Here is a 19,595-nt window from a genome sequence, read left to right as displayed (position 1 = left end):
CTTCCTTCTGCTTCAGGAAGTACAAGTTCTTTACTTCAGGGATAGTGTCCTGACATTACCCAGACTCCCAAACCCCTGAGGATTTACTGATGTGACAAATCCCCTGAATTGTAAGGCTTCCCACCCTGTATCATACTAAGGCTTTCAGCATTCTAGCCTCTTCTTGTTCATCTGGTTCTCTTAACATGACATCATTGATGATGTGGCCCAGGGTGACATTCTGCAAAATGCCCAAATGGCTCTGAGGCAGAACTGTGAGTGTAAATGTGTACTGTTGTCCGTGTGAATGGAGACTGTCTTGCGTTTTTTCTTCCGAATAAGGATAGAAAAGAATGCATCGGCCAGGTCAGTTACTGTATACTATGTGCCTAGGGAGTATTAACTTGCTCGAGCGAAGATATCATATTTGGCAGAGTGGCTAGAATTGGGATGTTTGGTTGAGTTAGTGGGGATCGACTGTCATCCTCCAAATTCCTTCTGGTTTTTGTCAGGGTGGTAAATTAAATGGAAATATTGTAGAGACCATCAGCTCTCCATTCTCAGGTTTTTAAAGGTGGCACTGATTTCTGTCATTCCTCCCTGTGTGGGGTATCGTTCTTTTTGTTTTGACCAGGTGCATGGTGTGCAGAAGTTCCCAGGCCAGGGATCAAACCCGGGGCCACAGAAGTGACAGTGCTGAATCCTTAACCACTAGGCCACCAGGGAACTCCCAGATACTGGTTTTTATTTATCCTGGCCAGGGTATGGGGGAGGGCAGATTTAGAGCCTCCATTTGGGTCTTTTATACTATGGACCAAAGAGACAATGTGAGCTCTGGCCAGCAACTGAACATGTGTATTCTAAGTACACATTGAGGAACTGGGGAAATGTCCTCTGGGTGTGTTTGTGGACCCAGTGCAAACTCTGAGCTTAGCCCAGGTTTCATTTATTATCCTATCCCTCTGTATGCCTGCTTTCTAACAGAGGGGCTAGATAACACTTTGAGTCTCTTGGCATCTTATACTTAATAATTTGTGAAATATGTGGGTTTTTCCCCTTCCCTCAGTATAGAGTTACCAGAGTAAATGGCCTTTGGTCCCTTTGGGGATGGTGTGAGAGATTCGTGACTGTATGTTTGCTTTGGTGTTGAGATTGTTCCCTCCCAGGATCTGGCCTTTCCTTCAATTCATAGTGTTAAGCCCAAAATTGTCTCAGGACCAGAAACTGGACAAGGTATCATGACTTTTATTGGGGCAGCTGTCTTTGGCTTCTGACCATAATTGATTGCTTTTTTTTTTTTTTTTTAATTGGCTTTTTAGGGCCTTACCTGTGGCATGTGGAAGTTCCCAGGCAAGGGACCCAGTTGGAGCTGTAGCTACTGGGCTACACCACAGCCACAGCAATGCCAGATCCGAGCCATGTCTGCGACCTACACCACAGTTTATGGCAACGCCAGATCCTTAACCGGATCCACTGAGCAAGGCCGGGGATTGAACCCACATCCTCATGGATCCTAGTCAGGCTCATTAACCACTGAGCTGCGATGGGAACTCCATCGTCATTGATTCCTTTTGATCATACAAATTGAGTTGTATTTGGACAGTTCCAGCAGTAAGGTCAAAACAGTGGTCCCCATTACAAATGTCACAATGCCCCAAATGCCATTGCAGAGAATTGAAAAGGGTTTTGAATAAGCAGACATATTGGATTGTAGATCATATCGGGTAATTTTGTGCCATGAGAGGACCTAGAGGATTCATTATTTACCAAAGCACTGAGAAATTGCTGGTGGGAGAGGCCCTAGAATCACTGAGAAACTTAGTAAGTTTCCTTGTCCTCCGAGGTCTGGGGCTGCCATTAGGAAATGCCGTTGCAGACCTGCTTCACTGGTAGGAGTCGGGGTGGGGGCATGTGATAGGACCTCGAAACAGTAGAGGCTTGGAGATGGCACGTAAATGTCTGAAGCCAGGTGGCTGCAATTACGGAAATTACGGAGTGAGTTCAGAGGGTCAAGGTCAGGAGGACTGACCTGCAGAGAGTCAGGGAAATGGTTAACAGAACACAGCATTCCTGAGGGCAAAGGACTTGAGCAAATGGTAGCAGATGGTACTTTCATCATCTTTTGTTTCCTTTTTATTTTTTATTTATTTTTTTTCTGGATTCAGAAAGTACAGCTTCATATAAATTCTTGAATAACTTATTACTCATTTGTTGGATTGATAGCGCCCCATAACCATTGGGTGCTCGGTTCTGTTTCTTCTCCCCTTCCCCCTCCTCCTTCCACCTCCCCATGCCCCTCCATTTTTTTTCTTTTAGTGTTTGGCTCATTTCTCTTGACTCGTCTACAGGTTTATTGATTCTTTCCTCAGCTGTGCTCAGAGTTCTACTGATGAGACCATTGAAGGCGTTCTTTATCTTATTTCTAGCATCTTCCTTTGACTTTTTCTTACAGTTTCCACTGCTTAATGTAATGAAATTCTCCATCTTACCATGTATGTTGTCCACCTTTTCCACTAGACTTTTTTTTTTTTTGGTCTTTTTAGGGCCCCACCCATGGCATATGGAAGTTCCCAGACTAAGGGCCAGATTGGAGCTGTAGCCACAGCAACTCGGGATCTGAGCCATGTATGCAACCTACACCGCATATCACAACAATACCAGATCCTTAACCCACTGAATGGGGCCAGGGATCGAACCTGCATCCTCATAGATACTAGTCAGGTTCATTACCGCTGAGCCGTGACAGGAACTCTTCCACTAAACTTTTTAACATAAAGTTTTCTGTCTGATCATTTAAACATCTTGGTCATTTCTTTATCATTCTCTCGATCTGTTGTCTCTTGACAGTGGTTTTTCTTCTTGCTTTTTGTGTGTCTGATAATTTTTTTGTAGAATGTTAAATATTATGTGTAAGACAGAATCAGAGGTAAATAGTATAGGCATACTTACATTATTGTACTTTGCTTTATTGCACTTCAGACAGTATGTTTTTTTACAGATTTAAGTTTTAGGGCAACCCATTGAGCAAGTCATTTTTTTCCAGCCATTTTTCCAGCAACATTTACTCACTTTGCATCTCTGTCACATTTTGGTAATTCTTGAAGTATTTCATACTTTTTTAATTATTATATTTGTTAATGGTGATCTGTGATCAGTGATGTTTGTTACTATTACAAAAAGATTACAACTGGCTGAAGGCTCAGATGATGGTTAGTGTATTTTAGCAATAAAGTATTTTTAAAATTAAGATACATACTTTTTTTAGACATAATGCTATTGCACACTTAATAGACTACAGTGTAGTGTAACATAATGGTTATATGCACTGGGAAACCAAAAAATGCATGTGTTTCACGTTATCATATTTATTACAGTGGTCTGGAACTGAACCTCCAATATCTGAGGTGTGCCTCTAATGGGGAATTTGTGTCTTTTGACCACCTTCACTAAGTTCCTCCAGCTGTTGGTAACTGCAAATCTGTCTTCTTTTTCTGTGAGCTTGGGTTTTCTGTGAATTTTGTTTTAAAGCTGATATTAAAAAAGACATCTGGATATGGGGATTTTTCTCTAAGTATTTTACCTGAGATGAAATGCTTAAGGATGACAGCAAAATGATGGAGCAGCAAAGGAATGACTGACAGTGGACCCAGCAGAGAGTGGAGTTAGGGCAGTGTGAGTACATGATTCCTGTTTGGGCTCCTCACCTGCCATTCAGGTATCTGGAATTTTGTGTTTCTAAAATGGCACGCCTCTTCTTTCACACGTGCTCTTTATGCAGTATTTATGTTGGCCTTTATTTAAGTACCTGTCACTTTAAATCCTCCGTTTCACTGTCTTCACTTGAGAATACACAAGTGTATTGCTTTTTATCTGAGCTGCTCTGTCTCCCAGTGGCTTTCCTTTCTGTTTGTAATCTCTTAATTCCACCCTCTACAGGGGTGCCCCAATCAGTATCCTAATGTCTGCTCTGAGTTTTGCCAACGCTTTCACTGTCTCAGCTCCCTTTACTGTTCATTATCTAAGTATGTTTTCCCTGGCGAGCAGAGGGCCTTGTGCACTGAGAGAGAGCCTCAGTACGTTAAATGAATAATAAGAAAGCGTGTGGAGAGTTGGCAGAAAGTTTGAAAGAGAACCAGGTATTCAGTTGATGCCAAGAGACACCAGTGAGAGGAAAGCGGATGGAGCTGGAATTTTGTGGAAAAGCGCCAAGGACTCAGCACTAGATGAGGAATTCCACATCCTGAGGGATGAAGAGGGAGATGACAGCTAATCCTTTGGTATCGGTACAGAGTGTAAAAGACGGCAGGATGGTCTTAATTTGGGCGTAGAGAAGCACAGCTCCACTTAAAAACTTTTCTTCTAACCATAAGAATAATCTGCAGCAGGTGACTGAAGAGAATTAAAACCTCCTCTACCCACTGAGCTGTTAAAAATCAGCAGTGACCTCTGGTTGTTTCATTGATGTCCCTGCAGTAGAAATACAACCACTCGTCTCTTCAGGTGCCTTCCATTTTTAAAAATTTTTATGTGGTATAGTTGATTTACAATGTTGTATCAATTTCAGGTTTACGTGAAGTGAGTCACTTACACAAGTATCTATTCTTTTTGCCCATGTAGGTTATTAGAGAACATTGAGTAGACCTCCCTATGCTTGTTAGTTATCTAATTTATATATGGTAGTGAGTACGTGTCAGTCCCATCCTTCCAGCTTATCCCTCCCGGCTATGGTTTCCCCTTTGGTAACCCTTAAGTTTGATTTTGAAATCTGTGAGAATCTGTTTGTTTTATAAATAAATTCATTTATATCACTTTTTATTAGATTCCACATATATGATATCATATGATACTTGTCTTTGTATGTCTGACTTACCTCACTTAATATGATGATCTCTAGGTCTGTCCATGTTGCTGCACATGGTATTATTTTATGCTTTTTTATGGCTGAGTAATGTTCCATTGTAGGTATATGCCACATCTTTATCCATTCTTCTATTGTTATACATTTAGGTTGTTTCCATGTCTTGGCTATTGTGATTAGTGCTACAGTGAACATAAAGCTGCATGTATTTTTTTGAATCATGGTTTTCTCTGGGTATATGCCCAGGAGTGGGCTTGCTGGGTCACATGGTAGTTCTATAGTTACTGTTTTAAGGAACCTCCATACTGTTTTTCATTGTGGTTGTACCAATTTACATTTCCCACCAACAGTGTAGGAGGGTTCCCTTTTTCCCACACCCTATCCAGCATTTATTGTTTGTAGACTTTGCCTTTTTTAGAGCTGCTCCTGTGGCATATGGAGGTTCCCAGGCTAGGGGTCTAATTGGACCTGTAGCCGCCGGCCTATGCCACAGACACAGCAATGCGGAATCCGAGCCATGTCTGCGACCTACACCACAGCTCAAGGCAACGCCAGATCCTTAACCCACTGAGCAAGAGTAGGGATTGAACCCGCAACCTCATGGTTCCTAGTCGGATTCGTTAACCACTGCACCACAATTGGAACTCCTGTTTGTAGACTTTTTGATGGCCGTCCTGACTGATCTAATTCTGATCGAATGAATAAAGACCTCTCCTGCCTGAGTGCTTGTATTTCTTATCTAGAGGGCTGCTTAACATACGAGTTGCTGGGCCCCACCCCTGGCATTTTGGATTCAGTGTGTCTGAGATGGGGGCCTGAGAACTTGTCCTTTTCCCAGTTTCATGGGTGATGCTGATACTGCAATTATAGGGACCATACTCTGAGAACTTATGCTGTACATCTTCACAGGGCAATGAGGTGTTCTTTATAACTTGCAGTCTAATCTTTCCTCTGGAACCTTTAACTTGTGTCCTTCCCTTCAGGAGAACCTGAAGCCCCTGAGATTGCAGATAGCAGCTCTACATTCTGTGTTGCCCTGTTTCTCCCTGTAGCCTGTTTCCACGTTGTAGAACCATAGTCTCTTTGCTTAAAGGTACCTTTCTACCTCTGTGCAGACCCTTCCCTCTGCCCATTTTCTGTAGTCCGGCCCTTTGGGGATTTATATCCATCAGGTTTTACATTAGTTTTTATACCTTCCTGAAACTCAAGTCAGAACAATTATTTACTAGAACACCATGCAGTTGCAGAAGTGATATAAAACAATTGGACGGGGAGTTCCTATCGTGGCGCAGGTGGTTAACGAATCTGACTAGGAACCATGAGGTTACGGGTTTGATCCCTGGCCTTGCTCAGTGGGTTAAGGATCTGGCGTTGCCGTGAGCTATGGTGTGGGTCGCAGACGTGGCTCGGATCTGGCGTTGCTGTGGCTGTGGCATAGGCTGGCGGCTACAGCTCCGATTAGATCCCTAGCCTGGGAACCTCCATATGCCGCAGGTGCGGCCCTAGAAAAGGCAGAAAGTCCAAAAAAAAAAAAAAATACGGACAAGATAGGTTAAAAAGTAACATTCCTTGACTCAAATGTGCCATGTGGTGCCAGACTTGAATATCTCTACTTTTTATAGGCACTTTATTGAGATCTATTTGATATACTCTTCAAGTCACCCATCTAAAGTGTACAGTTCAGGAGTTCCCGCCTGGTCTAATGGTTAGCATTCAGCACTTTCACCTCCGTGGCCCAGTTTAATCCCTGGTCTGGGAACAGGATCCCACATCAAGCCATGGTGTGCCACCCCCCTCCCCCCACAAAAAAGTGCACAATTCAGTAGTTCAGGTATGTTGACAGACTTATGCAACCATCAGCACAATCAATTTTAGAACATTTTCATCACCCCAGAAAGAAACCTTGTACTCATTCCCTATCACTCCTTGCTCTCGGGCCCTGGCAACCACTAATCTACTATCTCTATGGCATTGCCTATTCTAGACATTTCATATAAATGGAAGCATGTAATATATGCTTCCCTGTGACTGGCTTCTCAGCAGTGTTTTCAGGGCTCATCCATGTTGTAATATCTATCGGTATTTCATTCTTTTAAAAATATATATGCATTTGGCCACACAGCATGTGGAAGTTCCCAGGTCAGGAAGTGAACTCATGCCACACAGTGGTCCCAGCTGCTGCAGTGACAATGCCAGATTCTTAGCCTGCTGCGCCACAAAGGAATGTGTCTTTTTTATTGCCAAGCAATATTCTGTTGTATGGATGTACCACATTTTATTTATACATCCATTGGTTGATGGACATTTGGGTTGTTTCCACTTTTTGGATATTACGAATGATGCTGCTTTCAGCATCCTTGTTCAAGATTTTGTTGTGGACATAAGTTTTCATTTCTCTTGAGTATGTACCTAGGAGTGGAATTGTTGCACTGTGTGCTTATCGCTATGTTTAGTATTTTGCAGCATTGCCAAACTGATTTCCAAAGCAGCTGCCCCGTTTTACATTCCCCCTAGCATTGGATGAAGGTTTCAGTTTCTCCACATCCCTGTTGCCGCTTGTTGTTGTCAGTCTTCTTAATTTTATGCATCCTAAGGGTTGTGAAATAGCGTCTCATTTGGTTTTGATTTCCATTTCCATGATGATTAGTGATGTTGAGCATCGCTTCATATGCTTACTGACCATTCTTTTTTTTGAGAAATGTCTGTTGAATCCTTTGGTCATTTATTAAAAATTTTTGAAAGAGTATAATCTATTAAAGTAGTTTCAGGTTCACAGCAAGATTGGGAAGTTACAGATCTCCCATGTATGCCCTGCCTCCACACATGCATAGCCTCTTCCTGTTATATCAACATCCCCCACCAGAGTAGTACATCTTTTTTTTTTTTTTTTTTCTTCAAACAACCGATGAGCCTACCTTGGCATATAATAACCCTCCAAAGTCCGTAGTTTACCTTAGGGTTCACATTTGTTGTTGAGGACAAATGTATAATATGTATACATTTCCACTGCCCTAAAAATCCTCTGTGCTCCACTTGTTCATCCTTCCTCCCACTCCAGCCCTGGCAACTACTGATCTTTCTGTTGTCTGCATGGTTTTGCCTTTTCCAGAATGCAGTGTAGTTGGAATCATACAGTATGTGTAGCCTTTTGATTCTTTGTTCATTTTTAAAATCAGATACTTCATATTGTTGAATTTTAGGAGTTATCTATATATTCTGGGTATAAATCCCTGATCAGATATATGATTTGCAAATATTTTCTCCCACTCTAGATTGCCTCTTCACTCTCTTCTTGTTTGTTTCACTTTTTGTTGTACAAAGTTTTTAATTTTTACATAGTCCAATTTATTTCTTTTTTTAATCTATACTTTTGATGTGATATCTAAGAAGTTGTTTTTTTTGTTGTTTTTGTTTTTTTTTTGTCTTTTTGCTATTTCTTAGGCTGCTCCCATGGCATATGGAGATTCTCAGGCTAGGGGTCCAATCGGAGCTATAGCCACTGGCCTACACCAGAGCCACAGCAACGCGGGATCCGAGCTGCATCTGCAACCTACACCACAGCTCACGGCAACGCCGGATCGTTAACCCACTGAGCAAGGGCAGGGACCAAACCTGCAACCTCATGGTTCCTAGTCGGATTCGTTAACCACTGCACCACGACGGGAACTCCTAAGAAGCTATTGTTAAATCCAGTGTCATGAAGCTTCTCTCCTATGTTTTCTTTTAATATTTTTATTGTTTTAGGTCTTATTTTTAGGTTTTTTTTTTTTTTTTTGTCTCTCTAGGGCTGCACCTATGACATATGGAGAGTCCCAGGCTAGGAGTTGAATCTGAGCTGTAGCTGCTGGCCAACACCACAGCCACAGCCACGCCAGATCCGAGCTGCGTCTGCAACCTACACCACAACTCCTGGCAATGCCAGATCCTTAACCCAGTGAGCGAGGCCAGGGATCGAACCTGTGTCCTCATGGATACTGGTTAGATTCATTTCCGTCGAGCCATGACAGGAACTCCTGGTCTTCCATTTTGGGTTAATTTTTCTATGTTGTGTAAAGTATACAGGTCCAACTTTATTATTATTATTATTTTTTTGCATGTGAATATCCAATTTTCCCAGCAACATGTGTTGAAGAAACTGTCTTTTTTCTCCTTTGAATGGTTTGGCCCTCTTGTCAAAAATCATGTGACCATAGATGTGAGAATTTAATTCTGGGCTCTCTAGTCGCTTCTGTTGGTCTGTATGTCTGTCCTTATGTCATTATAGCTGTTTTGATTACTTTGATTAGCTTTGAGGTAACTTTTGAATCTGCAAGTGTGAGATCTCCAACTTTGTTATTTGTTTTCAATACTGTCTTGGCTGTTCAGAATCTCTTGAGATCCATGTGAATTTTAGGATGGGATTTTCTGTTTCTGAAAAAAAAAGTCATTGGGATTTGATACAGATTGTGTTGAATCTGAGATTGCTTTGGGTAGTATTCACATCTCAACAATATTAAATATTCCCATCCATGATAATTAGATGTCTTCCCACTTTTTTATGTCTTCTTTAATTTCTCTCAGCTATATTTTGTTGTTTTAATGTACAACTCTTTCACTTTCATGGTTACGTTTATTCCTAAGCCTTGTTTCTGATACTATTGCAAATGGAATTGCTTTTCTTAATCCCCTTTTTGATTATTCATTTTTATCTTTGCCTATTTAAAGGTTGTCTTTTTATTGTTCAGTTGTAGTTCTTTATATACTTTGGATACAATTTTCTTATCAGATAATATGGTTTATAAATGTTTTCAATCATTCTGTGGGTTGTTTTTTTTTTTTGTCTTTTTTTTGCTATTTCTTTGGGCCACTCCCACGGCATATGGAAGTTCCTGGGCTAGGGGTCGAATTGGAGCTGTAGCTGCCGGCCTACACCACAGTATCCGAGCCGCGTCTGCAACCTACACCACAGCTCACGGCAACGCCGGATCGTTAACCCACTGAGCAAGGGCAGAGACCAAACCCACAACCCCATGGTTCCTAGTCGGATTCGTTAACCACTGCGCCACGACGGGAACTCTATTCTGTGAGTTGTTCTATCTTCTTTACTAATATGAACTCTTTACATAAAGTATGGAAATACTTCTCCCAAAATGTACTGTTAAAATGATAGGAAATGCTAAGATATTTTAAAAGAACTCACTTTGTTAAAACATTAAACTTCGCAGCAGTTTTTCTATTTGTAAAATGTGGTAGTGCATTTTGTAGAATAATATTTAGTGAAAAGTATGTTTATAGACACTTTATAATATCCTGGAAAATATGATATATTAGGTGAAAGGAGTAGAACATAAGCAATTATGTCATATAAATTTATGCTTAAAAATCTCAAACTTATGAATGGGAAAAATGATTATAAAGAAATGTACCAAAATGTTTATACTGGTTATATAGTGACTAGAACAATGATTATTTTCTTTTTTTTTTTTGGTCTTTTTAGGACTGTACCTGCGGCATGTGGAGGTTCCCAGGCTAGGGGTCGAATCAGAGCCATAGCTGCCAACCTACACCAGAGCCACAGCAACACAGGATCTGAGCCGCATCTGCAACATATACCACAGCTCACAGCAATGCTGGATCCTTAACCTACTGAGCAAGGCCAGGAACTGAACCTGAATCCTCATGGATACTAGTCGGGTTCGTTAACCACTGAGCCACGGCAGGAACTCTGACAATGAGTATATTGTTTTTTTCTCATGTCTTAGTTTTTAGATTTGAGTATTTTTTACTATCAAAAAATTCTTTTTAAAGAATGGTAAAAAAACAAATCTTATGGCCCAAAGGAAAAATGAAGCTCATGGAAAAAATGTAATGTGTGATGACACAGGCTGTCACTTGTTATGTTTCAGTGTACTGTTAACCTAAAGGTTGGACTAGCACTGTATTTCATCCTACCTTCTTGTAGAGCCAGGGCAAGTGATAACCATCACTCCTGCCTGTGTGCTGCACATCCCAGTGAAATTAAACATCATCTATTAGTTCTTGCAAATCTGTACTCTCCTGCACTTGTACTGTCTTAAGTTGTGTAACTGAACTGAACCAGTGGTACTGGACTTATATATATTACCAATTAGTTTGAAATTCCTGAAAGAGCTTTTAGCCACTTAGAGTAAATATGAATGATGTAGCTTGTTCTCCATTGTTGAATATTGACTTTAAGAGATCATTTGCTTCCTTTGATAGTGTTGTATCCCGTCAGTCTACATCACTTCAAAAAATAATGTCCTATGTCTTATAAACATCAAAATTGATTTTTAAAAAATATAAGTCTGTTGGGGAAATTAACTTTTTCAATAGGCCTAGGAAGAATAGTGTTAAATGAATATACTATCTGGTCTAATTATCTAAAATGGCTTTGTTAGTTCATATATTTAGTGTTACCACGTGGATCTTTACCAAGTGAATATTTTAAAAATGAATTCTAGAAGTTGTCTGTGTTGGTTGTGGATTGGCAACTGTTTAGGCAGTCATCAGTTACTATTACAATTAGTCGAATTGGAGTATTTAATTTATTGTAGTAACGTGGTACTCGCTTAATGTAGACAGAACTGAAGGGATGTAATATCCCTACATGGTACTTCTTTCTATTATAGAAACTCAGTAATAATTGGTAATTTGGAGAAGGCCTATAAAAAAAGTCTTAGTTTAATGATAGCTAAAAGTAATTTCTTTGCTTTCCCAGGAGTTGGTAATGCTTCTTTTAGAATATAATGCAGATACTACTGTTGTTAATGGAAATGGACAGACAGCAAAAGAAGTCACTCATGACAAAGAAATCCGAAACATGCTTGAAGGTAAATAATGTGGATCTTAACCTAAACAGTATTTATTTTAATTATAGCCGTGCTCCAGAACATCAGTAGAAACTGCTTTGGAGATGCCAAAATAGATGACATCAAGCCTGTGCTCTAAGGACAATGTAATTTACAAGTCATTGATGAGACACAAGATGATAAGAGAGTTTCCTCAGAGCTTTTAAACTCTTATTATATAACATCATGGCAAGTTTTAAAAATCAAATCTCCAACAAAATTAAAAGTAAAAGTTAGAGACATGAGGGAGTAGGGCTTGAAAGGCTACGGAAGTGGGATAATGAAGGAATTACAGCGTGTGGGACAGCTCCTGGGAGTCACTTGGTGTTGGGGAAGGTAGCTCGGGTGGTTCCTATATCCTGAGGGCGTCATTGTAGTACAAAGGTCTACAGTAACTTTTTTTTTTTTGGCCACACCTGTGGTATATGGAAGTTCCCGGGCTAGGGTTGAATTGGAGCTGCAGCTGTTGGCTGATGCCACGGCCACACTGGATCTGAGCTGCATCTGTGACCTATGCCACAGCTTGTGGCACTTCACCCACTGATCGGGGCCAGAGATTGAACCGGAATCCCCACGGACACTATGTTGGGTTCTTAACCTGCTGAGGCACAACGGGAACTCCCACAGTAACTTCTTGATGGATCAGCTTCATTGTTAGGAACGTCAAAGATTAGATTACATTTAAGATGGCATTATGAGGTATTGCTCTAAAAATAATTTAAAACAAAAATATCTTGATGGTGTTGAAGCCTTCATTTGTTAGGATTACTGCCCCCCCCCCAAAATATCAGGGCTTTGGCTGGAATTAGTTTTTGGTGGTCTTTCTATAGTAAGATTTTTCAATTCCTACTTTATGAATAAAGGTATTGGATTAGAGTTGCAGCTTCTCACACACCCGGGTTTCTTACCTTTGCAATTCAGAGACAGACAAGATAATTTTTGTATTTAAAGGGTGTTGGTTTATTAGTAGTATTTTTAATCTATGTACAAACCAAAGTCTTGCTTTTGATTACTTTGCAGTTGGCCTTAAATCTGAGAATCTCACTTGTTTGTCTAGTTACAAGATAATATCTGCTTGTCAGATACACTTCAGATCAATGTCTCTACTCGCTCTTGAATTTAAAGTGAACCCTGTCATTGTCAATAAACAAACCAACATAGAACATCTTCTGTAAGGCTCAGGAATGTGTGATTTGGGGGAGATTGAACATATTAGATGTGATCCCTGCCCTTTAATACGTTATGACTTAATTGGGAGGATGAGATACTGCTTTGATCTGGTACTGGCATTTAATTTGTAATAAGATGAGAACCCAGAACTGATGTTCTCTCAGCATACTGCAATGTTGGGTTAGCCTGACAAGTTGGCTTTTAATAGGGCCAGTTGTAGAGTCATACTCTAAGCACCCACCCTTACACCCCCAAGACCCAGCAGTGATAAGGATAAGGGCTTAGTTGACTTGATGGGCACTATGGTTTATCAGCTATAATATGGTTCTAGCTGGGAAAATAGAAGAAGAAATTGAGTGATTTGGCTCTGAAGAGATCATAGCCAGGTGTACTGTGACATGTGAATAGCTTGTTAAATGGCTCAGACTGCAGAGAGTGTACCCACAACCCCCCAAGACCTCAGGTAGACTAGAAACCCTGTCATGGGGTAATGCACATAGAAACAGGACATGTTTCAGCCCCAAAAGACAGGAGTCATTCTCAAGTATGATTATGAGAGCTATTATATTGGAGGAAGGATATTCTGTGTTGAGGCAGACCAGGGCCAGATGATGGCCCAGTTGATGCAGTGCTAGAGAGTTTATCTCTGGGTTCAGTGTATTATAGTAATGGGTAGGTTACCTTGAAAGGTATAGTGAGCTTACCATGATTAGACATGTTTGGGGGGAGTTCCCGTCATGGCTCATTGGTTAATGAGCCCAACTAGTGTCCATGAGGATGTGCGTTCGATCCCTGGCCTTGCTCAGTGGGTTAAGGATCTGGCGTCGTGAGCTGTGGTGTAGGTCAAAGACGTGGCTTGGATCCTGAGTTGTTATGGCTGTGGTGTAGGCTGGCAGCTAGAGCTCCAAATCAACCCCTAGCCTGGGAACCTCCGTATGCCTCGGGTGCCCCAAAAATGACAAAAAAAAAATTTGGGGGGGGGGAGGACAGATGACTACTTGTCAGGCACTAGAGTGGACTCCTGTACCTTCTGCATACTTACTTTTTTTTTTGAGAAACTTTCAGCCTATAGGAAAGTTGCAAGTCTAATACAATAATGAATAATGAACATTTATTATTAGTCAGTAATTACTATGCACTAACAGTTGTTTGAGACACTACACTAAAACATTTTTTGAGGTGTAAAATACATGGATAAAAGTATACATCGTCATACAGCTCACTGTTTTCACAAGTAGAACACGTCCGTGTAAATAGCACCCACATCAAGGAATAGAACATAACTGGCATGTAGAAGCCTCTTAGCCCTAAATGGAATATTTGTTTTTATTGGCTGGCTCAACAGACTTCTCTCACTGTCCAGAATGAACACAGGCTAGGAAAATAAACAGGGTTTTCAAGTCCAAATCCCATTTTCCTTCATTTATGAGCCTCGACAATCAAGGAAGGAATTTTAGGATGCCCTTCCCTACCCTTCCTTAAAGTCCAAAATGAACATTATTAAGCATTATTTGATTATTCAGTAAATATTATTGGGCAAATACGCATTGTGCCAGAAACTGTCAGAAATGCCTGGGATACATGGAAGAGTGAGAACACACTTGCAGAGTGACCGTGGGGGTGAGTTACAGCTCGCGGCAGCACAAGCAGTAGCAGAGGTATGTAGGGAAGGGTAGGAACGTGTTCTTGAAAGCTTACAATCCAGAAGCCTTAGAACTACTTGGGGAAAGGCTGAAGCATGTAAATTCCAGCAGAAGAAGGTAGTGTTGGGAGCCCATGTGGAGGCTTTGCAGCCTTCCTCCAAGATGGATAGGGAGTCTGGGTGTGGAAAGAAAAATGTGAGAGAAAAATTCGAGAATAAAAACGTGTGATGGTATAAGTAAATTAGTCACTTCTTAAGACAAAGCTCTACTGGTTCCAGCTCTTCTGTTTCAAGGTATATGTTCCTTGTGGTTAAAATGCAAGGGCATGTGTAGTGTCTCAAACAACTGTTAGTGCATAGTAATTACTGACATAATAAATGTTCATTATTTCTCAGGAAGACTAGAGAAACCTTTCAGAGTTCCTCCCCTGCAGCCTTTGCACAGGGTATTGTGTACATATTTTAAAGAGGATTATTACTAAGTCTTTCTATGAAATTTCTTGTTTTCTATAAACTAAAACAGAACTCAAACATAGCAGAAACGAGACCTTATTACACATTCCAGTCTCTTACATCATTCCCTGCAAGCGGAAGCAGCATAGAGTAATGTAAGAGTGTGGATTCTGGAACCCATTTGTTCAAGTCCCAGCTCTTCCATGGCCCAGCTGTGTGGCTTAGGTTAAGTTCTTTAACCTCTTGCTGCCTCAGTTTCTTCATCTATAACATTGGAAAACAGTAACACTTCCTTCAAAGAGTGGTTATGAGGATTTAATGAGTTAATATTTTTTAAGTGCATTCATTGAAAGGTGCTTGGCACATAGTAAATGCTCTAATATTTATGAAAGAAATTAAATATTCTTATGTAGAAGTGTGTAAGTATATATAAACCTAAATATATTTATATGATTTGTACACTTTCTACCAGTGCTCTCTCTCTCTCCCCCCCTTTATTTTCTTCTTTGCATTTTAGGGCCACTCCTGTGGCGTATGGAAGTTCCCAGCCTAGGGGTTGAATTGGAGCTACAGCCACTGGCCTACACCACAGCCACAGGAACGTGGGATCCCAGCCACGTCTGAGACCTACACCACAGCTCACAGCAATGCTGGATCTTTAACCCATGAACGAGGCCAGGAATCGAACCCACATTCTCAGGGATACTAGTTGGGTTCATAACCTGCTAAACCACAAAAGGAATTCCCCCAATGCTATTTCTTACTACTTTTCACATTCTAAAGGTCTGGAAGGTATATGCCTCTCTCCCCACTTACTTGCCTTTCCAAGGCAGATAGGTAGTAGTGTTTCAGCATACGAAAGTAATTCCTAATTACTTGTGATGGATATTATAGTGAGTAATGTACTTAAATCCCTCTGAATTGAAAACGTAAATTCATCTGAACCTGAGAGAAGTTGAACTCTGTACTCTGAAGTATGATAAGGCAGTAGGAGTAACAGTAAAGTCTAACAGCATTTAATTACAATTCAAAACATTGTAACTTTTCTAACCAAGATCACTTTATTCTTCATATATCTTTGAGACAGATTTGCTAATAGGATCCAGACTAGAAGGAGAGTAATATGTACGGTTCCTTTTGCAGCTGTAGAAAGGACCCAGCAAAGAAAGCTTGAAGAATTGCTTTTAGCAGCAGCAAGAGAAGGCAAAACAGCAGAACTCACAGCTCTGGTAAAAACAAAAACAAATGCATTACTTCTTTACTCTGCAGGATAATTTTTACTTCATGTTAAGTTCTTAACTTAGTCAAATTGTGGGACCAAAATACTCTAGATCATAATGATAGAACAAAAGTCTTTAAATATCTCTAAACACAGTATAGAAATAGTTTAAGAAGGATGCATGTGCGATGATAATGTTTTTCTGTAAATTTCTTTTTTTGGACTTTTTAGGGCCACCCCCACAGCATATGGAGGTTCCCAGGTTACGGATCAAATCAGAACTGTAGCCGCCCGGCCTACGCCACAGCCACAACAACACAGGATCTGAGCCACGTCTGTGACCTACACCACAGCTCATGGAGATGCTGGATCCTTAACCCACTGAGCGAGGCTAGGGATCGAACCTGCGTCCTTGTGGATGCCAGTCAGATTCATTTCCACTGTGCCACAACAGGAACTCCTTTTTTGATAAACTTCTGATTTGCCTCCCCACTTTCTACCAAAAACCCGATAGATAAGAATCCAGTTTTTCTAAGTACTTATTATAAGGGTAGTTTTTATTCCTGACTAAACCAATTTAAAGTTGACCTATAATGTATTGGCTCCTATAGAGGTATATCTTTCTCTAATTTTAATGAGCAAGTATTTCTGAAAGGTGTACTATTTTTCTAGAAAGTAACATACAAAGGAAAAGGACAGTATTTTTGAAGTATTATAACAGACTGAAAGCTTTACCCATTTAATTTTTTTCTTCTTAGGAGACCTACTTTCCAGTTTCCATTTCCTGATAATAGTCTCATTAAACACAAACCTCTGAATTTGTTCTGAATTTAAGACTGAAGCACAGCCATTTGCCTTAAAGTTATTTCGGTTCATTTGAAAAGGCCTTTCTGATTTTCAAGTATAGTACCTAAAACACTGCAAACTTTGTGAGATGAGGCTGTAAAGAAGTCTCTAAAGGAGTCAGCTGGAAACAATGCATTCAGTAGGCCTTTCACATTGACACATTCAGCATTTACGGTTTTAACTCTTTTGAGTGACTGTCTAGGGTAGACTGATTTGTAGTTTTGATGTCACAAGTGTCAACCATAATACTGGTGGGGGGGAGCAGATGTGAGTGGAATCTCAGTGTCCAGAGGGGAGTGGGGTGGTCTTGGTGTTGTGTGTGGTGTCTGTTTTCGGGATCTGAGATGTCCTGGCACCTTGAGGACGAGCATGTGGAGTGACATGGCTTGGCATGTGACAAGAAGCCCCTGGCAGTCTAGATGCTGAGGGGCCCGGCTGTTTGTCGACTCTGGAGTATGAAGTTCCCTCCAAACTTCTGGTTATGCTGTGGGTTTTATGGGAGAATGTCTGCTTTCAATATATAATCTGCATTGTATTCTTCCATCATTAGCTCAATAGGCCGAATCCTCCTGATGTGAACTGTTCGGATCAGTTAGGAAACACACCCTTACATTGTGCGGCTTACCGGGCTCACAAACAGTGTGCTTTAAAGCTTTTAAAAAGTGGAGCAGACCCTAATCTGAAGAACGAAAATGGTAAGCATGCTGATGAAAGTCACGGTTGGTCATTTTGAAACTGTGAAAAAATGACTTGTGTTTTAATACCTAGTCTTTGTTAAGTTGTATGGATCCCTATTTAATGTTGAAGTCAAGGCTTTTATACAAAAGAAGGAATGTATTAATTTACTTCCCACGTGAGATCTAAATGTTTAATAATGTCTCTTTCATTTGAAGCACTAATGACAACTAAGATCTGATTCCCACCGTCAAGGGAAAGGAAACTACAGTTAATTCCTGGTATTTGTGGTAGTTATTTGTTTTATGAAGTGGCCATGATCTCTGAATTAGTAAATAGTGAACCATGTTGCTCACAAGGGAAGTACAGAGTTAGGTTCCTTTGAGCCTTTGGTCACAGCATTTTCATTCGCTTATCCAGCATGTAACCTTGTTTTATGTGTGCTTCTGTTTAAAAATCCTTATGTAATGTCTGTTGTGGACTTATTAACACTGAACTCAGGAGTTCCCGTCGTGGCGCAGTGGTTAACAAATCCGACTAGGAACCATGAGGTTGCGGGTTTGGTCCCTGCCCTTGCTCAGTGGGTTAACGATCCAGCGTTACCGTGAGCTGTGGTGTAGGTCACAGACGCGGCTCGGATCCCGCGTTGCTGTGGCTCTGGCGTAGGCTGGTGGCTACAGCTCCGATTCAACCCCTAGCCTGGGAAACTCCATATGCCATGGGGGAGCAGCCCAAGAGATGGCAAAAAGACAAAAAAAAGAAAGAAAAAAGAAAATCTTTAAAAAAAAAAAAAAGCAAAAAAAACACAAAAAAACCCACTGAACTCACTGCCAAGCACACTACAGCTCAGGCCTGATCTGAGCCCATGTAACACGTGTTTTGTTCATAAGGCACACCCACCACAGCCTTCTTGTGCTTTAGAGCGCTAGGCAGTACTTCAGCACTGCGTGGCTAGTTACAACAATGAATTCACCAAAAACAAACAAAAAGCAAAAAATGTGAAGAATGTGGCAGTAGGCTGTGATGAGGACACTGGTTCACAGTATGAGAGCTGAGACCAGAAGGCAGAGCCTCAGCTTTTGTGCTTCAGGGAACAGGTGCATCAGAAGACTCCAATTTTTTACCCATCTGTACATACCTGTGAATAACCAAGAAATTGCCACGCGTATTGATTTTGGGATTATAGTAAATTTTAACAATAGGCGAATTTGCAAATGTGGAAATCACAAATAATGAGGATAGATTGTACATGCGCTCAGTATCAAAGACAGAATGGGAGAACCTAAGAGAAGCTGCAAAAGGTGTCTTAGGCATTCAGTGGAGGGCCAGCCCATTAGGGCTTTTCTGCCTCACTTTTTAGGGTGCTTCCCTCTGCCTACCACCAGCCTGGATTAGGACTTGTCTGCAAGGACCCCCATGTTCACCTCATCGTAGCCTAAACCACACCCTGTGGCAGTTGTTGGCATATGTAGCTGTCTTCCATGAGACCGAACTCCTAAGGAGAGGCTAATATTTTACTGTCCAGTTTACCTGGCACCTGGAGGAATATATATCATGAGATGCCTTCCACATGTTGCATGTTTGTTGAAAGTTTGGGATAATTAGAAATAGCTTCACGAAGGAATTCTTTTTGGGGGGGCTGCACCCATAGCATGTGGAAAGTCTCAGACCAGGGATGGAACCCATGCTCCACTGGCGACTTAAGCTACTGCAATGACAACACCAAATCCTTAGCCCACTGTGCCGCAAGAGAACTCCACGTTTTTTTAAATAGAAATCCTGAAGTCCTAGTAAAATTTTCTTTCTCTCCCTCCCTTCCTCCCTTCCTTCCTTCCTCCCTCCCTCCCCCCCTCCCCTCCCCTCCCTCCTTTCTTTCTCTAGCCCTTCCTTCCTTCCTTCTTTTTA

At 41.0% G+C, this 19,595-nt stretch overlaps 1 protein-coding gene and 1 long non-coding RNA gene across 14 annotated transcripts in view; one reads left to right on the top strand and one right to left on the bottom strand.

Moving 5' to 3' along the window:
- OSBPL1A (oxysterol binding protein like 1A) overlaps window positions 1–19,595 on the top strand; it is a 221,190-nt gene that overhangs the window by 35,245 nt on the left and 166,350 nt on the right. For 10 of the 13 annotated variants that reach the window (XR_014807738.1, XR_014807736.1, XR_014807737.1 and 7 more), the window contains 3 exons: window positions 11,556–11,667; window positions 16,094–16,179; window positions 17,566–17,710. The exons of the other annotated variants lie outside the window; for them this stretch is intronic. Coding sequence is in view for 5 of the 10 variants with exons in the window: in XM_084964343.1 (XP_084820469.1) it covers window positions 11,556–11,667; window positions 16,094–16,179; window positions 17,566–17,710 (343 nt within the window). In the remaining 5 variants the exon portion in view is untranslated. The remainder of the gene's footprint in view (window positions 1–11,555; window positions 11,668–16,093; window positions 16,180–17,565; window positions 17,711–19,595) is intronic. 13 annotated transcript variants of the gene reach the window in all.
- Window positions 111–8,103, bottom strand: LOC146402768 (uncharacterized). Its single transcript, XR_014807805.1, has 2 exons — window positions 6,317–8,103; window positions 111–5,260 (listed from the first exon to the last, which is right to left on the bottom strand). It is a non-coding gene; the product is annotated as an uncharacterized LOC146402768 (long non-coding RNA).

Source organism: Sus scrofa, chromosome 6 (assembly GCF_054392235.1).
Source record: "Sus scrofa isolate SSC_HxYL_T2T_F1_AM1 chromosome 6, Sscrofa_HxYL_maternal_Yorkshire_Landrace_v2.0, whole genome shotgun sequence".
In the NCBI taxonomy this organism is placed as follows: domain Eukaryota; kingdom Metazoa; phylum Chordata; class Mammalia; order Artiodactyla; family Suidae; genus Sus; species Sus scrofa.
The sequence above is the reverse complement of the archived record's forward strand: the minus strand, read 5'-3'. Positions and strand labels throughout refer to the sequence as shown.